General features: G+C 32.0%; 4 protein-coding genes across 4 annotated transcripts in view; 1 reads left to right on the forward strand and 3 right to left on the reverse strand.

Moving 5' to 3' along the window:
- The window catches only part of LOC149905353 (uncharacterized), a 117,095-nt gene extending 100,659 nt beyond the window's left edge, over positions 1-16,436 (reverse strand). The window contains exon 1 of the mRNA XM_090106113.1: positions 16,048-16,436. Coding sequence (XP_089962239.1) covers positions 16,048-16,153 — 106 coding nt within the window. The 5' untranslated portion in view covers positions 16,154-16,436. The remainder of the gene's footprint in view (positions 1-16,047) is intronic.
- Positions 16,437-16,871: 435 nt separating this feature from the next.
- On the reverse strand, positions 16,872-18,695 carry LOC149905355 (putative malate dehydrogenase 1B). Its single transcript, XM_090106310.1, has 5 exons — positions 18,558-18,695; positions 17,928-18,484; positions 17,371-17,842; positions 17,179-17,302; positions 16,872-17,107 (listed from the first exon to the last, which is right to left on the reverse strand). Exons 1-5 carry the CDS (start codon positions 18,693-18,695, stop codon positions 16,872-16,874), a joined length of 1,527 nt encoding a protein of 508 aa, XP_089962436.1.
- A 289-nt stretch (positions 18,696-18,984) lies between these two features.
- Rpp30 (ribonuclease P protein subunit Rpp30) lies at positions 18,985-19,861 on the forward strand. The gene has a single exon (XM_090106311.1). The coding sequence runs from the start codon at positions 19,064-19,066 to the stop codon at positions 19,844-19,846; it is 783 nt and encodes a 260-aa protein (XP_089962437.1). The 5' UTR covers positions 18,985-19,063; the 3' UTR covers positions 19,847-19,861.
- Positions 19,862-20,172: 311 nt separating this feature from the next.
- The window catches only part of lili (LMBR1-like protein lilipod), a 28,932-nt gene continuing 22,563 nt past the window's right edge, over positions 20,173-26,541 (reverse strand). Inside the window, exons 8-10 of the mRNA XM_090106308.1 lie at positions 25,984-26,215; positions 25,321-25,477; positions 20,173-20,445 (exon numbers count right to left, since the gene is read on the reverse strand). Of these exons, the coding sequence (XP_089962434.1) occupies positions 20,298-20,445; positions 25,321-25,477; positions 25,984-26,215 (537 nt within the window). The 3' untranslated portion in view covers positions 20,173-20,297. The remainder of the gene's footprint in view (positions 20,446-25,320; positions 25,478-25,983; positions 26,216-26,541) is intronic.

Raw genomic sequence — 26,541 nt, forward strand, 5'->3', positions numbered from 1 at the left:
ATATATAAAAATGAATCGCAAAATGTGTTGGTAAGCACATAACTCGAGAACGGCTGAACCGATTTCGATAATTCTTTTTTTATTATATTCCTTGAAGTACGAGGATGGTTCTTATGTAGAGAAAACGTAAACATGTACCACGGGCGAAGCCGGGGCGGACCGCTAGTTTAAAATACGAATTAAAAAATAAATAAATGTATTGGAAGCAAATCAGAGCATTTGCAATAATACTGTTTTCGTAATTCTTGCGTATATTTTTATAGCTAATATAGCAATATTACACCTCTTAATGATTTCCCGTTGACTTTGACGATTTGAAGGTTATTCTCGATTTGTGCCGACACTGAGAAAATTCTAATATCACACCGTTAACTTTTTATTTAGTTATCAAAAACTCGTTACAAAATTCTAATCAAATATGGACATAAGAAAAGTACCTATGTATGTACATATAATACCATCGTTATAAGATATTTTATTGCAATTCAATTCCAGACCTTTTAACACCGAGAGACATTACTAGAATTCATTTTGCGTAGATCTTTTACAGTTAACTTTATGTAAGTAAAGATAAACATCCTTTCTTTGTCTCCTGAGGCAGTTATTTTTTCAGAGACCAATGGATTCAATCAACGTTTCATCGACGGTCACATTGAAAATTCGAACCGATGTATTTCGATGATCACGTAAATAACTAAAAGAGAAGAAACATTTCTATCACAATAGGACATTAGAGTTATAATGAAATGGTGCTAAATATAATATTATCTCAATGTGCTCAATGTCCGTGATGAATAGAAATGCTATCGAAGGCGCCAAGTTCTGTCTCGGTTATCAGGCTTAAGTTTACTGTGAGGAAATCAATTTACTGATATCGTTTATAAAAGTATTATCCCTTAGCAGATGTATACCTCAAGTGAAATGCAATCTCCCACTGAGCGTGATATATTTCTTCGTCTGTTATACGGATCAGACGTTTGACGATTCTTCGCTAGTCGTAAGCACGGACATGTATCAAGATAGACTAAGCGAGTGTATGTACTTCCCGTGTCCAAACTAAGATTATGAAACTTACTTGACGCTGGCCTACACTCAGTCCGCGCTTGCAGTTCGCCAAGGAAAGACGTGAAGCTGAATAAAGTAAAATGCCGAATTACGCCGTTATAAACTGTAGAAACTCCACAGCTGTGAGTGGCCGAGTTAGCAGAGATGTTTCCTTCCACCGGTAAGTAATTTTCTAATCAGAATATGCACTATTTATTTTAAAATCAAATAAAGAATATCTGTGGAAAACGATCGTGACAAACACGGATACCAAATCATACGAAATGATTCGGAATACATTGCGGCTTTTACTTGGCACGGTAAAGATCGAGTCGTATGATAACAAGCAATGTATAGCGTCTTCTCATTTTTCTGTTCTCATTTTTCTGTCCAATTTTGTGGTTAGTGATGTTCATTTGATGCAACAGTTCTCGATTCTAATCGATTTTATAATCGAACAGAAAAATGATAATTTGAAGGAGCAATTTTTCAGAAAAAAAGGCATAGATTTTTTTTGTCAAAACTCCTTATTGCTTAGACTATGTTTGTTTTTTCAGTTTTCCAAGTAACCCGAACATAAAAGAAAAATGGATTGATGCAACGGGACATAAAGATTGATTGATTGACAGTTTCATTACTTTCTTTCGATGGCCTCTCTAGTACGTAGTACACGGTAAATCAATGGGCATATGTAAGAAAAAGCTAAAACACATTAGTTTACTTGTTAGAATATTAAAAGGTTTATAAATTTATTTTATCATTCCTCTGTCTATGGTAATTATAATTTTTCTGTCTTGAATCGATTTAGTAATCGATTACGATTCATTTATTTAATTACCTCTTAGACATAGATCTAGTTTGATCTGATTTCTTTCGATTTACTTCGATGGGATAGGACGATACTAGAATCGCCGCGCGAGTGGCGTCCTAATCGATTTAGCGTAAAATGAAATTACCATCACTAAAAAGCGCTCGTGACGTCATAACGCGTCAAGGTCAGTACAAAAAATATGACACGCTTGGTTTTCATACAGATCGCGGTACTTGCGTAGTCTATCTATGTCTGTGGTCGTAAGTATGCAATTTGGTTTCTGTACCGGGATTGAATAAATCTTTGAAGTTCCTTCGCAAAATAAGTGACTATTTGTATTGACAAACTATTGAGGTTTTGGTGTTAAATACACTCTTGTATGATAATAAACATGGCCTGAATAATTCTACGTATGAACCGTTGAACTTTTTAAACAGCTTTCTTAAAAATATCAATTCGATGTGTTTATTTATTGAATATAATCTCAACTACAAGATGTACACATACATACAATGGCTATATTTGCATGTATGAATGCACATTTGTTTTGCCCTCAATTTCCAGAACAGGCCGCAGTGAACAAATCGGTTGATTAGTTCAAAGGTACAGATTGTATGCTGTAGAGTGTAGACAGTGTATCAAATTTGCAAATGCGCAGATTAATAATTAATAAGGTGTGTACATTGAGTTACATGTACTACGTACTAGAGAGGGCATCGCTACTACTCTATTTATAACACGAGTTAGGGTCAATCGTCTCAAACTCAATTTTTTTTTGTACATTGATTGGTTTTAATTGATAAGTTTATTCATATTTTTTAATAAGATAAACAATATTTATTTGTTACATTGATTGGTTTTAATTTATAAGTAATAAAGGGCAGAATATCTACAAAGTGTATGGCTCACTAGCCGGCCCGCGCCGCCGCGCTTGTCGCACAGATTTTGTTCGTGGTGCCCTCTCTAGTAATAATACCTCAATGGGTGTGTGTACCTATAATATTGTATTAAACTGATTACTTACCAAAGTGTAAATAATATGTCGATGAGCATTCAAATAGCGCGTTAGAAGTCTCAAATCCCGCCCAATTCCGTAAGTAAATTACCATTAGACTCAGTGTGTTTTTATTTTCAGGTCAGGGGAAAGAAACCTTCCAATCAAACAGAAAAGGCGACATAAAGCGACCGGTTCAATATTGATCAGGGACGTTAGATTGCTTCCTGAATAAGTAATCGCTTTAAATCGTAAAGTACTGCTTTTCGTTGATGAAATACAGCTGTACGGATTTTATCATTAGATTAGTGTTCAGTTTTGGCCAAAGTTCGTTTCTGGCTAAAGCAGTTTGCACTAAATTTGAACGGAAACGACGAAATTTTTGTATCAATGAAATGTTTAACGAGCTGCAAAATTAGCTTAAATTTTAATATCATGTCATTATCATGCTTCAAATGCCATAAAACATAGAAAACATAAGACCTTGATTGAATAAGTAGTGGTGGTACTTGCGCATTATCTGGAAAATTAACAACTATATACACGTTAATTAAGTAACAATTACAGTTATTTCTACGAAATTCTATGTTATGGTCTTCGCGTGTTTTCCTCAAATCTAAAAACACTCGCCTTTATATTTATTTTTAACGTGCCTTAACGAATGATGAAAACACAGAACCCATTCTCATGTTTCGACGAGATATCAAATTGCTTAAACAGTATTAAATTCAAAAGTTCTTGAGATTCCGTATGAGCATAAGAATTTGCTGTTCAATCATGCGAAAACTTACTGAACCGAACCTGGCATTTGAAGTATAGTGAGGGTGGAAAGGGGATTGAACACAGGCATCAATAATAAACTCTAATCCTACACTATACGGGAAAACAATCAACATGGGTTAGTGACATCTGAATATTTATGACCAATGCGCGTTCAATTCTGAGTACAATGGCCTCTTCCTATTAGTAAACCATTACCCACACATGGGCGGTTGCAGGTTAACGACCAATTTGAATATTCGCGCAGCCGTTATTGTATTGACAGGATAAAATTTATCATCTGAACTAATGATGACTCCTAAACAATAGCATCTGGTTGTGGTAAATGTCGTTCAGTTAGTATAACAAGTGTAATTGGGTATCTTTCGACACGATTATGACGTAGTAATGAGATGTAATGGACTTTTATTAATATAAAACAATTATGATTACTGAAAATATAACATTTACGACTTAGGTGCTTAATTCCAAATGTAAGAGCCTCAAAGCTATTATATTTTATTATAAGCTGGCATGACGAAATTATTTAAGATACGATAGAAAAATAAATATTTTTAACGCACATCGATAGTAGGAAAGTTATAAATAACGTTTAAAAAGGCACAGCAGATGAACGCAACGACACAAGATAGTCTGTCGAGTCTGGAAACAGCAAACGTAGTATAATTAATTGTAGACGTAACCTCTAAAGTACGGGGCACATAATAATGAAACACAAAATAATAATTACTATCTTATCAAACAATATGTGTCCTAAAACCCTAAAACACATTTTACATGGTCACCAGGCCTGTAGCAACGCGTTTTACCTACTAGGTACTTTGTACTTTCTGAGTTAGCTAGGTGCTATCAAAATTTCATCCTCACGCCGCGCCGTATACATTGTACCTTTTTATGATAAAGCCCCTCATTTCGAGAGGATAACTTTCGTTATACCGCTAAGATGCGGCCTTTGTGAGAGCTTGGATGAATTAAAATTTAATTTAAATTTTTGTCACATCATGGACAGGTATTTCTACTTATAATTAGGTAGATAATTTAGACTTTAAGGGCATTGGACATTTCTTTTATGTGTGGGATGTCATAGATAATATGTAAATCTTCAGATATGACGGGAATGTGGACGGGAACTTTGAACATTTTTCAATCAAATTAGTGCATTTCCATTCAATTCATTACAAGATGGTATACGTCTTCAGAGCTCAAAGCTATGAAGACAAATAAGATTCTTTGAGAATTGTTAAATGGCGTCTCACCTATTGGAAATATTTGAATGTTATACGAAATATTATTTGATAATAATTAATAAATATTAATTTTAAAAGCAAAAACACAATACAAAGAGATGACAAACAAGCTTATTTAACATTTAATTTATTAATAAACTCCCTAAAACATTCTGGAACTTCGCACCTTTATTCTAGAATATTAGTATTTCAACACGCACATGGCAATGACAATTATTAATTAAAATATTACACGTGGAAATACATTTTGTTACTCATTACTTATTACGTTTTAATTAGGTATTGTCTTGGTATTGTCATTATAAGATGGTTACCTACTGTCGTCAATCGTCATGGTACCTAGATAGCGATTGTTTAAAGGGAAATTTCTTTTGTTTGTATCCACCTCGCTAAAGGGGGTCGGGTAAATATTTAATAAGCCTAATTAGTAATTACGAAGGATAGTTAAAAAGAATTTCTTAGAAATATGTAGGTATTGTCGAATATTTTATGCTCTACCTATTTGGAATTTACGTCATTATTAAAGAAAGTCGAACTTCATTCATACTAAATTCCATGATGATCAATCTTTACTTATAGATAATAATTGTCAAACATAGAATATAATAAACCCTAAATATCGTATAAAAAAAAACGTATATTCGGCGACTAAGCATAAACAAATTCAAGCTTTCCAAAACACGACACTAAAAACAAAGAAAAGAGTACAATTTACGATATTGTTGGCGAATCTGCCTTCGCGGATTAACGAAAAAAAGCGTAAAAGTAAACAATACAAAAACACATTACCGACATTCATGTGGAACGGGAAAAGTAATTTAATCGTCTGTCTGTTCGGAAATTGTGAAATTGGATTTAACCTTCCTCAGTTCACAGTTGCTCTTACATTTTGTATCATGTGAAAAAGAGCGCATTTATCTATCTGTATAAGTACGAAATTATAGTGTACTATGTGTACCTATCTACTATCGTCTTTCTATAATAAATTGGTTACATAAATGTCTCTATATTTTTGTATGTACAGCAGACATACCTATTTTAGTTAATTGATAATTAATATCTAAATTGTAAAGCAATAGGTAGCAATTATAGTAGGTAAGCATACTATTGCTTTAGTCATTTTAAAATCTTAAAATTTATCTTTATTTTACGAATATTGAATATTCATGAACGTCACAGCTGAGATGAATCTTTTAAAATGTGCATCAAAATATAATTAATCAGGATAATATTGAAGTTTTTATGACATAATTAAAATTTAAAATTAAAACAACAATTTTATATGCAGAATATGTTAATTATGCACATCAAAACAATTGACCTTTCTAATGTGCTGACCTTGCCGTTGTAACGTATAATGCGTCTTTGAAACAGCTTCATCTGAATTTAATTTAAATTAATTAACGAGATTTTTTCAAACATTCAAGTCCACGGCAATATTTAACGTCGCAGTAAAGAACTTATTAAAGTTACATTCAAACTTATTTTTGCAATTATTGTCATATTTTATAGTTTTTATTGCAACTCCTACCACATAATTTCAGTTCTTTCATCGAGTACAATCTAAGTTCATACTCGTAATATAAGTATCTCAGGAAATAGAATTCATACTCATAACTCATACGAACAAATATATGTTATTTTAATATTTCAATATAGAGCACTCAACAAGTTATCAGATACAAAGTCAGCGATATTACAATTTGTGAACCGCTACGTAAAATTATGAGCATTATACAGCATTATACGAACCTCGCCTATTTTATTATTGTTATAAACTTTGTTCGGGTAATCATACGTTTTACTGCCAATTGCCGGAACCGCTCTAAATGGAAATTTTAGTACACGAAATAAGATAAACTCAAGCACCTTCGTACGAAGTGCTAAGTAAGAAAATATTTTTATTATTTAAGCCAGGATAAGTACCTACTCTGTGCTTAAAGCAACACCAAAATGAAACATTTTCTCTTTACCGCCATAAACAAATCTTTCATTACGTCCCTATACATTTAATCACAAAACACATTTAACATAATGAAAAGGGGGTAATATTTTCCACGACTGTACATACATATTGTTCAAGTTGCATAACCTACTACTTCTGTAACGGCTAATTTTATGGTTACAACAAATCTCATTTGCGCCGCGAGTCCCACAGCCCACAGCCCACAACGTGCCACAACCTACCCTCACTTGCACAAAGAATAGCACGTCATAATGATCTAATAGCACGATTCGAGTCGAAACCACACAAATGTCATCCAATAAGCTTATCTCGCTGGCTGGCAAATAGCTCTTCGTAACAATGCAATATGACGTTGATAATACTCGTTACATAAGGATTGTTAGCAATATCTGTAATCTCATTTCTATTGTGATTACTCGTGTAAAAATATTACGAAACATTTGTTTTGTTATTGCAAATTGGCCTGATTGATTTGATGATGGAATGGTAATAAAACTAGCTGTTCTAGCGTAGCTGTATCTGTATGCGAACTTCACAAATTGTGCATAAATTTATTTTTATGGTCGTTAACATTCTTTTGGAGTCATATCCTTTCAGAGGAATCTTGAATATATCTGCGTAATTACTATTCAATTGGAATGAGAACGTCTCTCCGTAGCGTTTATTACTTCTACCCTTTCACTATAATATACCTAGTTCAATAAAATGGTAATTTCATGTCTAAAATATCCAAAATACATTGTCTATTTTTGTTAATTATAAATATTATTTTAAAACATAACATAACCTTATAAAACTATGGCATTATTTGTGTATATTTTTAAAATGTATAAGCATAACAATTTAAGGTAGATGAGCAAAAAATCAATGACCATAAAACGCTACACGGCTATTAAGGATATCACGCGCACCGATGACCTAATGCTTAAAATATTATAACCGACAAAGAAACTTTGTTGAAACAATTTTATGATGCCCTCCCATTTTATATCACCTTCACGTATACGGTTATAACTTTGACATTTTAAATTAGACTCTATTTTCGTAGAGGAAAGTAATAATTCTTCATATTGAAGATATTCAAGATAATTTGTTAAATTTACAACGATAAAACAGGTTCACATGTTGAATATTTGTTAATGAATTCAAAATACTATTTTCAATAATTATGCCTTACATAAAAAAACTTATTATAATTGGCAAACAACAATAAACAACTAGGTATTAAAATATTGAAGTATTTAAATATTGCCAAGCTTTTAATGAAATCAGTCTCTTAACTTTAATTAGTTTACGTTGGAATAATTAGACAGAGGGTATACCAACCAGTGCCTAATTTAATAGGAAACCGCCTGCCGAATGTATTATGGTACATCCTAATTAAAATTAGGTACATATGGCACCGCTAGATAATAATTGTGTTCTACTGTGAACATCACAGTGAGCATGTTGTGTTCAAATTTCTAATAGAAAACGGTAAATATGTTTGTAGAATAAGCATTTAATAATCAATTAACATATAATGATTAACATTCATTCATTCATTCATTCATTTCATTAACATGTAATTTATATCCAGATGGAGTTAATTGCTTGATTTTTATAAATTTGGGTTTGCCACGCCCTATACTTGGTTACCTTTATTTTCTTTATACAATATTGATAATCATCTCGATTAATCTCTATTTTTACCTTAAAAATGTAGACACAATTTACTTATTGGTTATAAAAAATAGGTTGAATCCATGAGTGCCAAACCCGTTAATATCTATTTGTTCGACAAATGTTAAACTTATCGTCTTTACGAAGAGTTTTCACAGACCATTGAGCAGGGGACTGTCTATAAGCCCTTTAAACTTGTGTGAATGAAATGGAACGAAAAAGCGCGTGTTCATTGTCATTCTCTGCTGACCCAATCTTTCAAGTAAAAGCTTCGTCTCAAAAATGATAGACGACAATATTGGAATATTTCAAGTTTACTTCATTGATAAGTAATTTCTATGAGGAAGAGCAAAATATTTTTAACGAGAAGCTTGCTCCAGTGAGTCAAAGCCATCAGTAAATCCGTTTAACATAATTGAGTAACAAACATATTTAAATAAACTCACATTTATAGTATTATAAATGCGATTTTATTCATGCGAATAAACACAAAAAAGCCAATGCATCCAAACAGAACAATCTTCGCTTAGACTGCACATATAAATAAATGAGAAATCTATAAATGTTTGTGAACAGTAGAATTATTATTATTATACACCACAAATTAACATTATTACTATATTAGGTATAGTCTAGAATCGATACACCTGAGTTCTACTGCCACTTGATAATAAACGTTCAAGAGATCCAACATTGCTACAATATTTGGACATTATCCAGAGAAAAAGATGTTCAGTCTTCTGTCTCGCTGTCTCCGGCAAAGTAAACAATATATTAACATCAATACTTGGCTCTCACGGCAATGCGCTATCAATCATGTGCTGATTATGACATTCACTTTTTATAAACACACTCGACAAGCTTCAAACCCACACTAAGTTTGTTGCCCTGGAATAACTGTTTAGCTTCAATTAATTTAATAGTATAGTAATTTAATGGACGATCTATGTTTTGGATCATTAAACTTTGATTTCTGTCAGTAAACGCTCCAAAGAAGTTAGGAAAAAAAATTGAAGAACTTTTTTGATGTGATAGCTCTTTTAGGTGACAAATAATAATCCGAATTTTTGTTTTGTTTTGCTTTAAAAAATTGTACTTGTATTTATAAGGAGGAATGCTGGCTCTTGAGACACAGAGTTACTCTAGTTCAAGAGTCAGCGTACATATTTTTGTAAGTTTATGTTTTTGGCAAAATAAAGATTTTATTTATTATTTATTTATAATCTGCAATAATTTACTGTACACTTTTTCATAACTTCAAAACGTAAATTAAAATTTTACGTAATTTCAAGACACAAATTCAAATGGAATTGAAATTATTTTTTAACTAAACACCAATGATTTAATCAATATTTTTTAATAAAACATTGGTAACGAATTCCTTTATTTATGAATGTATCAATACATTTTCATTAAAGCGGCTCTAATCCATCTTCTCTTCAATAACTATATCAATCAACATATTGTCCTATACTGTTTAATATACGCACATAATCATAAACCTTTCATTTGCTAAAAAGATAAATCCAACGTGTTCCTACCGTAAAATAATTAAAAACAATTAACATTTCATGTGAACTTTACAGCGAAGGTCACAGTTAATAGAATCTTGCTTCAAAAGATAAATAACAATTTATCAAAGATATGCAGTAGATTAGACAGCGACGGTTATTCCTACCAAGCAACCGTTAAATGGTGACCATAATTGCTAAAGGTCAACCATCAAGAAACTAGTCGGCAGCGTAGCTTATACGTTGGGACAATGTTCTATGTTTTAGTACTACGCATAAAATTTAAAGATCCTTCAACTTCTATCGACGTATTTTATGATAAGAAAAAATACGCAATTTTTGGCAAAAAATATCACGCTGCAAATATTTGTATTGTAAAATAAAAGAATGGAAAAAAATGGAAACCATCAGGCAGATGGCTTCGAGCTGTCAACAGAAACTAAAATTAACCGTGCCTATCTACGCGTATTGTTACATTCTAACCACACTTGCCCATTTCCGAGTAGAACATCTGCATTTTTAATACAAAAACCCTATGTAAAAACTTACGCCAGTTCTATTGTGAATAAGCCGAAAACGCTCAATGCCGTTTCTCTATAAATTAACAAAAAATATAGGTTGTCTGTATGACCGTCATTCTAAACATGACGGTTGGAAATACCTTTGTTCATCTCCACTTTAATATCCGTTAAATTCTGGGGCATTCGTGAAGAAGATACAAACATTCGTGTACAATATACCTGTATAAGTAATAATAATACCTTGATTCTTCGATATTTGCCATACCTGCGACGAAGTTACACAATGTCTTGTGATCTCGAGGCCGATACAAACGCCATGTCGTAACTTTCCCATCATTGATAATTGTTTTGTAATATCATTATATTCCTTCACACACCTATCAAGATTATTCATTTGGACTTAACGCGCAGCAACAACGAAATTGGAGGAATTTTCAAATCAGATTGCTGTGTCCTTGCATACACTAAGCCCACATTAAACAGACTATGAAAATTTTAAATCGTATGCAATCTTAATGTGAAAATTTATTATCAAACGAAAATTTAAGGCGAGATTTAATCCCGTAATTCTATTTTAGTAAATGCCATATAAAATGATAAAATTATATGAAATTTCAAAGAAAATGCAAGTGTTCAAATTCTCAAAGCTGTATTTATCTACAAAACACATGTGGACATAATTCTGTTTCGTGAAATAGCGTTCTTAGTGTATGTACCCTTAATACCCTGTTCAGTCGAGCGGAGCTTTGTGAAGCTCGTTATTCTAGGAACAAAAGAATTGCCACATCGAACAGGTTACTTATTTCTTTTTGAAGATATTAAACGATGTGAGATGTCTTAAACGCTTTGACGCTCTCATGAACAACAATTGAAAAATTGCTCCGTGCAAAAACGTTTTTTTTTTTTAATGGAATATGAATATTTATTGGTGAAACACGGATTACTTCGTTTAAAATGTATAGAAATTAAATAATATATTAAGGATACAAAAGGGCGTTGATTGCCCTGTCCGGAACAAGTTATGTATATGTACATATCTACTTATAGAACAACACAAATTTTGCTACTTTTTAAATGGAATCATTAACATAATGGTTCAAACAAAATTATTGTCTTTGCTGAAAAAGCTTATTACTTACTATAATGAACGGCGGCTCACTCCACTTTTGCAAAGGTTGCCACAAATAACCTTCATTATTTCTTTAACCTCAGTGCCTCCTAACTAACGGCTTACATACGACACTTGCAATGTCTATAAAACTTTAATGGAAAATCAAGGTAAAACATCTATACGAACGTGGAAACTCGGAAGATATTAAAACGCTGTCATGAATAGTAATCTATTACGTATTCTAATGCAATGATTCACGTATACAAATTAAAATCATTCATTGCATAAGGTTACATAATGGATAAATTCTCATTAGCCTTGAACATAAAGGCGTTCACATTTCACACTATCGTCATTGCCCTTGCGAAGTTCGATGCACGTAGGTATAGAAAACAGGAATCGCGCTCCGTGCTTTCCTCACACGGTGAATATGATTCAATTACATGGAAACACGTAACGCTCAGGGGACTTTATAATAAATGCAATCGACGTACAGCCCGAACAGGCTGGTATTAAAAAGCTCAGCGATATTGCATCCGCCAGGAGCATTGTGTCTATCAGTCACGGTCTCGTTCACGACCACGCGAACCTTGTGTTCACGTTAATGGTGAAGTTTTTGATCATCTAATTTTTCATTTAATTTTATTCGGTTTTTGTATTATTGTAAATAAAATACAGTTTGTTATTGTCGGTTCAGAATATGCAACAAAAGAGTATCAAAACTATATTAAAAATATATCGACGTCCGCTTATATTAACGACTATAGAGGTAAAAAATCTTACAACGTAGCTGTGACTAATCTACCTTCTTTTGTCTCATCTGTAAAGCTAATGAACACAATAGCATTAGTTTGGGCAGATGCAAATGACCGGTCAACGTAGCTGTAACGCGTTATCAATCTCGGTCGGGCGTCTGCGGTATCCGAGTGGGTAAGTCCTAGCAGCCTAGCTCGCGCCACTGTCCCGTTAGCCGGACGTAACACCCGCTCGTTATGCAATTGATGTATTCTGCGATCATCAACCTGAGCCTTAAGAAGCCAAATGTTGCGCTGCCATGCTTGGTTAGTCATCTATATTATAGTTAGTTGCCAACGTAAGTCTAAAATGTTAGAAACAGAATTATTTCATACGAGAAATGTTAAATTAAACATCACTATAAATTTAAATTTAAAAGAGCAAGCGAACTTCCAATTTATTTAAAACCACAAACAAAGCCAGTCAATCGGCTTAATAATGGCTTAATAGTATGTAGTAAAGTGTCATCTCAGAAATAATCCCCCAGCATAATACATACGAAACATGATAAAGTTAAATGAACTAAGAACAACATCCAACAAATTATCTTCCACACGTGACGCGAAACCAGCTAATTCCCTCTAGTTGACGTATCAAAGAGATTAATTTACAAACTATCTGAGCTCCTTTCCATGTAAGTTTGGACGTGAGACTGTGCTTATGTAACATTCATTAACAACCACGAGCGGCGGAACATGTCTTCCCGTGACATGCGACATGAAATGGGAATATAAATAATTTCATAGACGGTTGCCACTTGAGCATACTGTAGCCTGTAACCGCTTACGTTGTGAAGCTTGTAAATAAGCCGTTGTACATGCATATAAATAATACGTCTTCACTAAGTTATAATAAGGAAACAGGTGGTCTCATAAATCGAATCTGATCCAATAAATTGAATTCCTAAACGAAAATAGTTTCCCAAAAAAATTTAAACCTGTGTTGTTAAACGTGGATCGATTAAAAGAAAATGAGAACATTCCACAGTGCGTCGGGAACTAATTCGTTCGAGATAGATGCCTTCCAGCTCCCTACTTGGGCTTAACCTTCGATAGCTGTCAGATTATCGTTTCTAGAAGCAATTTGTAGGGATTTGTGGCTGAGCTTGTAACTAAGCTTGGTCATCCGTCATTTCATACCTTTACCCTTATTTCTGTTATCTGATTAATAAAATAAATGTACTTGTAGCAACTTATTAGTTTAATTAAATGGCTGAGATTATTTTTTACTATAATCGAACTATAAAATATATCGGGTTAGCTTAACTCTTCATAGGTACTTATATATGCATCCTACGCAGAAAATAAAATCAGACAAATAACAAAAAATTAATGACGCGGTACAAGATTCCTCGCGTCAGCTAAATAAAATTAAGTGTTATTAATTTAAAAATTTCATGGCTCGAGTATTTTAATATCCTATAACTTAATAAATCATAAAGATTGATGATTTTCTATCCCAAGATCCCAAGGGATAAATTGATATAGGTATGTTATGTACTATGTACTCAACTATAGAATCGATTGAGCGGCATTTTGTGACTTTGTTTGTATTTATTCAAACGAAATAATCATTCAAATTCTTCTTCTAATAACATTTGTAATTTGTATAATTACATGTCCTCTTACAGGTAGAACAAAATAACCTCTAATGAAATGCAAAAAGCTATAAAAAAAAGCTGTTGAATGAATTAAAGATTAGCATTTTTTTAAAGCTGTTGTGTTTATTTAGCTTCCAATTATCAAAATATCGGGTACAAGTCAGAACATACAATAAAAAATCCTATTAGCACTTGACTAAAAAAAATACCAACCCACACATAAATAAATCATTTAACAAAAATTGTTATGCTCAAAGTATATTTAGTATTCCACGATTAATATTCATTAGCAATACCTTTTTTTATACTGTTTACATATGAGTACCTATTGCAAATAACCTGTCCCTGATTACTTTTAAAAACATGATTTTTCTATTCCACTTTATAAGGTAACTAACTTGCATAATTTAAAAAAATTGTTAGATGAAAATAAAATACTGGCTGAATACTGACTCTAACTTCTAAGTGGAGCTTTTGCATCAACAAAGTGTGGGGAGGAAAATAATACTTGTAAATAAATATGTATGCCATTTAGAGTTTATATCAGAAATTCTTTAAGTAAATTATCAGCTAAGTAAACATACCAATAATTTGGTATGTTTACTAATTAAATTAAATTTCATATATTTTTTGACCCATAAACTTTTGAATGGGAATGTTACTGTTAGATGATCATCCGATAAAAATAACATAATTTAAAGCTTATGAACATTATAAGTCATTAAAAAAAACTATAAAGTTGTCTTAACTTTGTCGTACAACACTTTAAAGTTAAAAATTACTTGCTTTGTTCTACATTCTACGTTCAGAAGTTACAAAAGTGGCTTTAAACAAATAATTGTGACTTAATAGCCACTTGGTACCTCACACAAGACGAATAGTATCATGGTTGCTATTTTAAATGTTATTTTTGGAGTATAACTTCATTTGTGTGCGGATGCTATAAATGATGAAGTGTTTATTTGCTCGATTCTCAAGATTTTTTTTTTATTTGTCAGGCAGTGTAAACAATTTCATAATAAAATATTCTTTATAGAATTATACAATTTTGTTGTAAACTTAAACTTTATTATTATTTCATATGAAAAAGTATAATCAGGGCTTCTTTCTGGCTATTCTTGGTATTGAAAATGTTATGGTAAATGTTAAAAATATGTAATGACGTTTCAAAAGTGCTTCTAGAAGAAGTCTAATTGAATAAATAAATGTTTGAGTTTGAGTTTGAAAAAAACGGCTTCCTGAACATAGTAACGATTCATAGCCACGTGTACAAGACGTCTTGTTTAATAGACATTTAACTTTTAAATATGAATGTTTATTTTGTATTTAACTTAATTAAACAAAAATAATCATTACATTGGTATGAAATGTTGAAAATAGATTATAATATCTTGAATCTATCTAGAGAGATTGTATGAAATATGTAGCAGCATAACTTGCAGATGCAGATTATTATACAGATAAAAGGATTTGAGGGTTTAGTTCCATTCTTGCCTAGCTGCTTGTTTAGCTGAGCCGTAATCCAGCACATGTTGTAAATGAAAATGTGAACAATAATTAAAAAAAAAACTCAGGCCCCAGAACCATAGACACAATAGAAAATCTATTGTGTCTGGGACCGATCGGGCCGCTTGGGCATATTTCAAAACTTTAATATGTGAAAGACCATAATCAATGAATGAAGTGGTAATGGAATAACTGAAGAAAAGAAATATACAATTTAACATACTTTTTTTAAAATTTTTTTAATTAATTATAACGAAAAAAAACTTTATACATAACATTGACTGTTATCATTAAAGTTAGATTGTGCTTCTACAGGATGGGTCAGTACAGAAATAAAAGAAAGAAGATAATAAGAGAAACAACAAAAGTTTAAGATTTTATTTCAACAAAAACAATAAAGTTTTTAAATGGCCAAGTAAAATAAGCATAAAAATGTAGCGCATGCAGTTTATTGGGTAAGCAAGCTTTCAATTGTGTAGGTGGCAAGGCCTTGTCTCACCTCGCGACGGCGGCAGCCCTGGCTCCAAAGGCGTCGAGCCAACCCCCACGACGAGCGCCAGCACCTCGACGATCCACACCACTCCCCACATGTTCCACAACCACATCACGGCACTCCACTATCTCATTATTGGCACAAGATTCACAGAACTTAACCAATATGAACACCTAAGTATTATACTAACTCCTATTGGCACGATCATACTTTGGAAAAATACATTGAGGTGCAATCGCGTAATATTAATGTACGCGATTATTCACATTATTTGACTTGTAACTTTAAAAAAAACAGTACTTTTTCGGAAACAAAGACTCGTCATAACATCTCTCTTCAAAACATAAATGTAAGCGCAATATCTACTCGACAATCGACGGCAACGTTCCATCTAGTACTAGTGTTGTAATATTCTGTTTACAGGTTCTGTTTAGAAACGGGAGAATCGATACTATTCGATATAACAATAATCGATTAATCGCGATTACTGCTATCGTGTAGGAGTGTGATTTTATATACCAAGTTTAACCATATTATTAATGATCTTTACTTCATAATGTTCTAATAATAGTATTATGGTAAAGAGTTTGTTTGTTGTTAATGGTTGACGGCGCGTTCATCTCCAGTGCTCAACCGATTTAAAAAAAATCTTTCACCGTTGGTTTTGAATTTCTAACGTAATCTTACCTAAATAATATGGGCTATGTATCACAGTGTACGTTCTCTTTATACTATGTATGTATGTACCACGAGCGAAGCTGACGTAGACCACCACAGTAGACCACTAGTTTAATATAGTTTAGTTATCTATCTGTGTTTTTTGACAAGTTTTACCAAACTTTCTTCTTCTTGAAATATTTTGGTTTACATACACATATCTTTCTTGGAATAATAGGAGGTAAGTCATTTTTTTGCAACTTCATGCAAAACTTAGCTATATCCTCCAGATATTTGATATTTATTTCACGGTCTTTGGGGAGCATATAATGCTTTGCTGGCTTCCAAATACCATTTACGTAGCGGCATGGTTGAGAAAAATATCCATCAAAATGTAATCCAAACGATCCTTAAAGGAAAAACCATTATTACAAAATCTATATATGTATTTAAAAATATAGCATAAACTTAACAGTTTACCATCACATCGTATTCCAATATTAACTATAACATCTTGAGGATAACTATCAAATAGACCTATTTTGAGCAAGTCAATAATAGCTGTACTTTTATTTAAAAAGGTCTGAATTTGCGCACCTTTTGCCTAGAAAATAATACCTTTTTTTACTTTCCAATCAATTTAATTGCTAACTGTCAATTTTGAGGTTTTACCTTTTCATCAGCAATTTTGTTCCATAGAGATTGATCAAAATATAAAAGATATTCTAGTGTTCTCATCTCAGGTGTTAGTGTCCCAATGCACAAGCTTGAATTTCGAACTTTTGTGTATCTGCTATAGGGATCAAATCCATTATATTTATGAACTGTATTATTAATATCTATTAAATGATTAATTCCAACGAATCCCCAAACCGGAGGGCAAAACATATTTCTCATTGGCACTTCAGCTATCTTTGCAATTATAGGTGCTACTTCCATACCCAAATCTGATGTAGCAACGACGATATGGTGTTTGTTAATGTGTGTTATAGATTGGGCTAAAATTGTTGCATTAAAACAAGCAGGTCCTAAATTAGGAAGAATAACGTTCATTGTCTGTGAAGCTGAAGCGTTTATCATTAATGCAATTTTCTCCATTACTTTTTTATTCTCATATAGCCATCCCCCTATCGACATTGTATCACTACAAAATTTTACCATTGTTAAATTAATAACTAAATAGAATACAAATGTAAAAACAACCTAAGCTACTTACTTTGTATACCTACCTTAACGGGACATGGTCTAAAACAATAAGAACATCAGTATTTGTAAGAGCAACCCCAATTTTATCAACATATTTTACTACTCTGGGAGGGTAATTTGTTCCAATATAACTACATTCACGTTCAACAAACTCCATAAATGAAGGTAAACATTTGCCATCGTAGATGTAAATCTTGCTTATACTTTTATCATCGAAGGTTGTTTCAAGTAGACCAGAAATTATATGCATGGCAATAGGATTTCCTGCACCGGTAATACATATGACATATGAATTTTTATTAGGTTCTTCTTCTAGATCGAATTCAACTTCATTCTTAGATTTAGTTTTATTTTCTTGTTTAATTCGTTTGTAAAATTGTCTGTAGTTCGATACCAAGTTTTCATATGTATCGGAAGTCATAAACACATCTAAATCATAATATGAATTGCAATAATCCATAAATTCAGGTGCTCCTCCAATATACAACGGCTTACTTCCTGTTGTTAATAATTCTTTCCATACAAGCGGAGAGCCAGTATGATGCCATTTATTTTTTTGATTAATTTTACAGAGCCATGCCTAAAAGAAACACATACATTTGTGTGAAAAGTAACAAATTAAAAAGCGGTTTAAAAATACTTGACTTGCAAACCTTCCATTCCAACACAGGTTTTTCAATTCTTTCATAACAAAAACTGGGAAGATTTTGAGACAAAAAATTTGCTATTAGGCAAATTTGGGCAAAGACATCACACTGTGATTCACCTGCTATAACAATTCGTGCCACCATATTTTGAATTTAAACAACAACATAAAATATTATATATTTTGCAAAACTCGTATTGCTAACATTTAAATATGTTGATATATTGACGTTATGTAATGTTTCTTTTTTAATTAAGCCTTTCCAACAGGTTGTATATTTATTTCAAACTCCAGATTTGAAATCGATTTTAAATCGATTATGGTCTTCGACATATTTTTATTCGGTATCCAGTAATTTTTGAACGAGTATATAGCTGTCATAACATCTTTCACTGTTTGACATTATTGTGACACTGAGTGAAGTCTGTGAAACAGCCATGCAGAATTTGTGAATAAACACATGGACATGACATTTTCAATAATTTTAATTTAACTATTTTTTAATTTATTACAATGACAGTAAACGATTGGGGTTTTTGCGATCTATCGATAGGTAAAGAATATGATTTAAGTAAATTATACCTTTTTGAAAGACTTGGTTTTGATACGATAGCAATCAACACCTTCTTTGATGACTGTGATGAGGAACCAAAAAAGAAAAAGAAGAAAGGCGACCCTAAAGAGAAGAAAGATTGTTTTCCTCCACCGATAGATATACCTAAAGATTCAAGTAAAACCCTGAATATATTACAAAGAATCACGATAGCGTTTTCTGAAACTAGTGTTGCTATTAAGTTGAATCAGTCAGAAAATTTGAAAAGGTATGACATTGTAGCAGTTGTGCCTAAAACACTTCAGGCATTTCAGTATGCATGCAGTACTTTAGATGTAGATATTATAACCTTTGACCCAGAAGGCAGAATACCGTTCAAAGTAAGTCGTAAACTTTACCGACAAGCAATAGAACGCGGTATGTTTTTCGAGTTAATGTACTCTCCCGCGATAAAAGATTCAACAGCACGGAAAAATATAATAAGTACAGCACACAATTATCACGCTGTTGGAAAATCAAAGGGTATTATCCTCACTAGCTGTGCCGAAAATCATTTGCAAATAAGAAGTGTACATGATGTCATAAACCTTGGATTTATTTTCGGACTTAACACTAATGAGAGTTTAGAAGTGATTAGGAATAATGCTCGGAAACTTATCCTTAGATCACGTGGAAGAAAATTAGGCAAATATTATTTAGAAGTTAAAGTTTTGGATGATGAGAATAAAAAAATGGAGGAATGAACAAGGTGTTTCATTTATAAATCAAAAATATTAAGGTGAGAATTTACATCTGTGTTTCTTTATGCCTATGTAAGTAGCTGATAAGGGATGAGAGAAGGGATAAATTGATGTATTGTCATTGTTTCAAATAAAAAATAATGAAAGTGTTAAGGTAAAATAATTCATCCCTTCAAAGGCTCAACAACTTAGATTAGGTACTCTTTAGTTTTTTCCTTCAATACAATTACAATTTTTACAACAGTTTTAGTTACAAGTAGTTAAATTGTTGGTCAGATAGACATTTCTGTAACATTGTTGAGAATCTAGGAAATAAAAAATACAGAATATAGGAACTTTATATCATTTAATATTTTATTCTCGTCAATAAATAAATTGAACTTCGGCACAATATAAACTTACAACATATCATTATAAATTTTATTACATTTTCAAAGTAATATTGTACTAAAAACTAGTCAGATTTCTCTTTATCTAGCGTGTTTTGATTTAATTCAGTCTTATCAACAATAACTGATCTGTCCATGGACATTCTGGAACTTCTTGATATGTTCTGTGGTGTTTCATCAGGTACTGTGAAGAGATCTGGGATCCATTTCAATCTGAACAAACAAATAAAATATAAATATATTAAATATAATTATTGATGAGAAATTTGAGAAGAAAGGTGACCTACGATATAGCTTATTGCTTTATACCTATTTTGGCATTGTTGTTAAAATTAAATTTCCTAGATAATGAAAGATGGATCTCATATTTATGTTTCAATACTTCTGATTCAAATATAACAGGGTAAGTGTGACAGTAACAAGTTGTATCCCTCCTTATCTAATCTATTTTTACCTTTAAATGCTATTTTTAATCTTTAATCCTTTGATAGTATAGTTTTTTGCATTATCCTGTGAATTATTTCCTGTATAGGTAGAACAAATCTTTATGGCATTATGCATCAAGCAATTTCTTGCACAGCAATGCATGTGTAACTTTTTTGGTAGGTATCTTCCTGTCAAAGATTTGTTCTACTTATATGTATAATTTTAATATATTTCAAGCCCCTGCCCCGCCATAGACTATCTCCTTCCCTAAACCTAAATATGTACCTATATCTTTGAGCTGCTAGAATTCATTAAAGCAGCACAATTCTTTTTTTTTTTAAACTGACTTCAAAAGAGGAGGATGTGTATCATGTGTTACTGAATTTTGACAGTATTTTTTATATCTGTTCTATTATGTTAACGACACATCAAAAATGCCAACCACAATATTTACTTTGACCTAACGAGACTGAATAATTTTTACAAATTATTATGGACTTGCCATGTTTCGTGATTCAATATCATTTATGTTCCAAAATATAGATTTCAATTTTCATTACTTGTAATATATGAATGAATGTATTTATTTCTATAAGATATCTTTCAGTTGAATATTGTTAAAGATGATAGATTAGTAACAAACCTTGTGATGAAACATGAAATTAATGAAAAGCAAGCAATAAGGCAACATTGAAAAATTATTTCTTCTATATCTATTGAGGGTATAAATAAAAGCAACATTTAATTTATTTAATGATATATTTTTCAAATGCAATCTCAACATTTGGTACAGGATAATACAAAGGTATAAAATCACACACCATTACAATTACTACACATTTTGAGAATCCACACACGAGCAACCCCTACAAAACTAAATTCATTTATTCTATAGTGGTTTTACTATTTTTATTTTACTCGCTATGCAACTAGCACCACTTTAACATATACATTTTTTTAACATATTTCTTATCTGTAATATAACAATCGATATCATATTAATATGTATTTGAACATAGTAATTTTCTAGTGCTACTGTTTATTTTTATTTTTTGTCGTATTTTAGGAACAAATGGAAAATAAATCAGATATTTTAGATATGAGTCACAAATATAAAATTATTTATAATCCATCACTTCTACTATTATTAATTAATTTTACTTATTTTAGCAATTATCTAATACATTAGGCAAAATGTGTGCAGTTATATTATATCTTTCAATATATATACATGTCTGTGATGTATATGCAATCATGCGGGATCTCTATTTGTAATAAAAAACTTTATGATAAATTGAGATTGCAACAAACAGAATGTTATAAATTGTATTTCAAAGATATACTTTATAATTTATTCAGACACATTTTTTTTATTAAAAATAATTTTAATGTTCTAATTTATTATATTCATATAGTTCACGTGATGCTTTATAAAATGGAAGTGAAACTCGAAATATTGACATTTAAAAGGAACACAATGTAGGACTGCAGTGGAATGGTATTTAAAGGTAAAAAAGGACCACAATCATTTTTATTTATTTCCGAACACATTACATAAGTCCTACATGTTTCTTTTCACTATTATAATACAAATAACATTTTCATAGCCTTATGTTAGTGCCAATGAGGATGCGTTTAGTACAATGATCCATCAACATGTCAATGATATCAAGAGATCCACTACGACTAGAAAATATAACTAAGCCTCTAGTTTTTAACATTCTTAATTTGCATAACTTTCAATTTTAAAGCATTATAGAGCGTAGACTATTATATCTAGATTGTCAAATGTTAAGATCATACCTGCACAATTCATATTTTATAGGCAAATTCATACAATAGCTGCCTCATTCAAATAATATTAGAATAAAATGAATTATGAAAATATAATGAAATATAATTAATTATTGTTAGAAACGCAATGAGAATTATAATGTAGCAGTCTTAAAAATGTCTTTTATATGTTTTAATTATTAGCTCATACATAGATTATATTCATAATATGATGAACACTGTCATGGCATCTTAATATCCAATTAGAAATAAACATAAACCAATAACATCCAAACACTCACGATACTAGACACAGCAAATAAATAATCTCACGTTATTAATTTTCTCTAGTTAACGAATTCAGTCTCATTGGTTAAAAGAACAATAAAATGCTGGCGTCTTTCCACAAAACCCACAAATTTACATTAAATCTAAACATAAAATTAAATACATTATACAAATAATTTCATCTTAAATAAATGCAGATTATTTATAGGCAGTTACAATCTACAAATTATCAACAATCATAATTTGTTTCATATTTTATAAACTACTGTAGTCTGTATTCTAAAAATACAATTGGTACAATAGAAGATACTTCTTACTTATAAAATTAACAAAACACAATATTATGGCGTTCATACCTATTATTCATTTGTTTAATATCATTATTATAATAAGGTATTTTTAAACTATCCAATGCTAAGTAACTCGTGCGGTTTTATAAGATCGCAAAAGGACCATAATTTTAACACAATCTCGACAGTCATACATTGAATTCAATAATTTAATATTTGTATAAGAAAAGCATAGAAATACATAAACATATACATTCACCGTAAGAAAACTTTGAAAATATTTTCACAACCAAGTATAGTGTTAAATTTCATACAAAAAAATACTACAGAGTAATTTCGTCTTGCTCATTAGAGTTAAAATTCATACATAATATGATATTATGCTCTGGGAATCAACTATTTAGGCTTACTAATACGAAAGAGCCGTAAAAAAAAAACAAGAAGAAATAGTGCACTACATCACAACCAAAATTATAGTGATTAGACTTAAGTCTAAAATATGGCAACCATTAGATATTATCAAAGAGCACAATAAAATCACGATGTAGTCAACCAACTTACATATTGGAAGATCTCAAGAACCTAAAAACAACAAAGCAGGACACAAATATGTCATTATTCACTATCAAACTGGAAAAGGCAACAAAAAATTCATGACATTTCATAAAATAATCCAGACATTTATTACAAGTGCATAAGGACCATTATATACTCCAGTCAGTCTAGACATTCAATTCACAATAATTCCAAAAGTTTTCAAACTTCGGTCAAGTGAATGGTACATTGGGACGACAATAAATCCCATTTTGCAACCTTGTCCGCAGTCCGGAACTGCAATTAAATTATTTTTTGCTGTATGGTCCTGACAAAAATTCCAAAAGTTCTGCAAACTTGGGGAAGTTTTCGATATAATATTTCATATCACGTATTAAATTTGCAACCAATCTCAGTGTACGGAACATCTTTTAATATTGAATATTAATTTTTTTTTTTATTAAACTGAATGAGGTTGCAAATTTGTAAATGCACCAGAATAGATGTTTTCGAAGTTTGCAACCAAGTTCCAAAACTTTTGTAATTATTCCGAGACCACCTTACTCGAAAAAATGACCACGAATTAAAAATAATTATAAATAAACATGTTCCGGTCAACGAAAAAGGTTGCAAATTTATACAACCGTTCGGTATATATTTCCGATATCTGTGTTAAGTTTGCAGAACTTTTGGAATTTTTTTGCACGACCATACAGCAAAAAATAATTTAATTGCAATTTTAACAATGTTCCGTACACTTAGATTGATTGCAAATTTAATACGTGATATGAAATATTATATCGAAAACTTCCCCAAGTTTGCAGAACTTTTGGAATTTTTTTCACGACCATACAGCAAAAAAATAATTTAATTGCAATTTTAACAATGTTCCGGACTGCGGACAAGGTTGCAAAATGAGATTTATTGTCGTCCCAATGTACCATTCACTTGACCGAAGTTTGAAAACTTTTGGAATTATTGTTAAATTCTCGATTTTCAATGTCGATTCTGACTGATCTATATAGTAGTAGATGCATTACAAATTCTGTCATTACACACACACACAACTTACACGTAATTTAGAAGTAAACCGCACGAGTTTTCAACCAAATATCCACTCTGATATTCTCTCGTAATTCATTTTTTAGAAATCTAAAACGCAGTTTATTTATCATTTTACTTAATGGGACATTTTGATGGTCAAACATGAATTGCGTAACAATTTACAAATCGCCATCATGTATCTATCGTCTATCATGTATCTATAACAAAATAATTAAATATATGCGTTTTAAATTACTTAAAATTTCTCTCAACTGATTCCTGAGGAGGGAATTATTGTGCTTTACAGAATACCGTGCCTATACTTTTGTAAAAACAGTGCGCAATCAGACAAGAAAAAATTTTCTTACGTACTGCTAACATTTCCTCTAATATGTTAAGCATATAAAGCGTGGGGAATAACCGTGTAACCAAACCCATATGATAGATGACAAAATATTAACTTCACCTAGATAGTAAACTACCTTTATGACGAGGCATAGTGTTACTATGGCCGGGAATACCGCGCTATACAACAGGACTATCCGGAAGCTAACTTTCTCCATGAGCCATCCCCCCCTTCTACCCCGCTTATTACTCTTATATCACGTTATATAGCCCTACAAGCCTAAAGTTAACTTTCCCTGACAACTAGTAATCACCCCCCCCTTTACCAGCACATTAGTTGCTCAGAAACGACACGCATCTCGCGACCATATTCACGTTCTCCACCAACCTGTTGTACAGCTCGCGGCGCACGCTCGCCGTGAACTTGTTCACGAGGCACAGTGTGACCGTGGCAGCGAATATCGCGTTGTATAGCAGCACTAGGCGAAAGTTGCCGAGCCACTCGATGCGGCCGAAATCGCCGAGTAAATCGAAGTTTGTGATGCCTGCGGGTGTTATATAGAATGTTTTATTTGGCACTTTTGGAATACTGGGTTCGTAGTGATGGTTATTACTTGACTGGGTAATTGTGTTTTGATGACTTAATAATTATGAATGATAAAATTTATACAATTTTTTGACATTTTCGGTGGTGTGTATACGTACAAAATAAAAAGAATGGAATATCATATGTGTTTATAAAGAATAATCTTCAAGTGAAGTACAGGATGTAAAAGTAGTAATCCTATTTATCAAATCCTGCTTCTGATAACGCTAGATTGAATTATAAATTTTCCTAATCTTGTTAAAAATTTTGCAAAAAAACATTCCCATATTATCTGTAAATTATTTGCCCTTTCCGAACATATAGGTACATTAAAGGTCAAATCAAAATTTATAGCCGTTTATATTTGTCAAATATGTCTATGACGGCACAATTTTCTGCAAACTGCGGAAACCAACCAAATCATTATTTTCATACAAATTTCACTTAATTACAATAAGAACTCACCAAGGATCTTAACCAGCAAAGGTTGTGCAGTAGAATGCGCCAATAGGACCGCACACAATGCAATAATCCTTGTTAAAGGTGTCCGTCTCGTCTTGGGCAATACTCGCAAAGCGCTCATCGGCGTACTGAGGCCGGTAAGCGATGCCGCATGTAAGTATAGTATTAGAAATGCTTCTAATGTGGCCCCCGCCCAACCAAGCTTTGATAGCGACGCTATGCCTAGCGTGAATTGCTGAAAATATATAGGTAAGGTGTTAGACCATATGGTAGAAAAAAAATTGGTTGTCTGTAAAGTCGGTTTACTGACGATAGTTGAACGTGACAACGTCCGATTGTGCTTCTTTGTCGCTCTTTCCGCGCTCTCGCTTGCACTTCAAGTCTTACATGGAACGCCTCAGAGCGAGGTAACGCCGCATGAGTCATGTTTTTTCGTGCGTGCAGCCGGCTATATCGAATTATAAGACGTTGTCACGTCAAAAGGAAGGCATAAAAATGCTTATCGAGTTTTTACCGAAGCTTTGGATATCGTAATAGAATAATAATATGAGATGACTTTTA

Source organism: Colias eurytheme, chromosome 10 (genome assembly GCF_061535395.1).
Source record: "Colias eurytheme isolate Ceu_HAF_F1 chromosome 10, ilColEury1 Martin Lab GWU primary, whole genome shotgun sequence".
NCBI lineage: Eukaryota > Metazoa > Arthropoda > Insecta > Lepidoptera > Pieridae > Colias > Colias eurytheme.

Coding starts and splice junctions, on each gene's coding strand:
- LOC149905355 (XM_090106310.1), bottom strand. CDS start 18,695: ATGGTGGCACGAATTGTTATAGCAGGTGAATCACAGTGTGATGTCTTT. Junction 17,843..17,927: donor TTAGACCATGTCCCGTTAAG/GTAGGTATACAA, acceptor AAAATTTTGTAG/TGATACAATGTCGATAGGGG. Junction 17,108..17,178: donor TATTGGAATACGATGTGATG/GTAAACTGTTAA, acceptor TTTTCCTTTAAG/GATCGTTTGGATTACATTTT.
- Rpp30 (XM_090106311.1), top strand. CDS start 19,064: ATGACAGTAAACGATTGGGGTTTTTGCGATCTATCGATAGGTAAAGAA.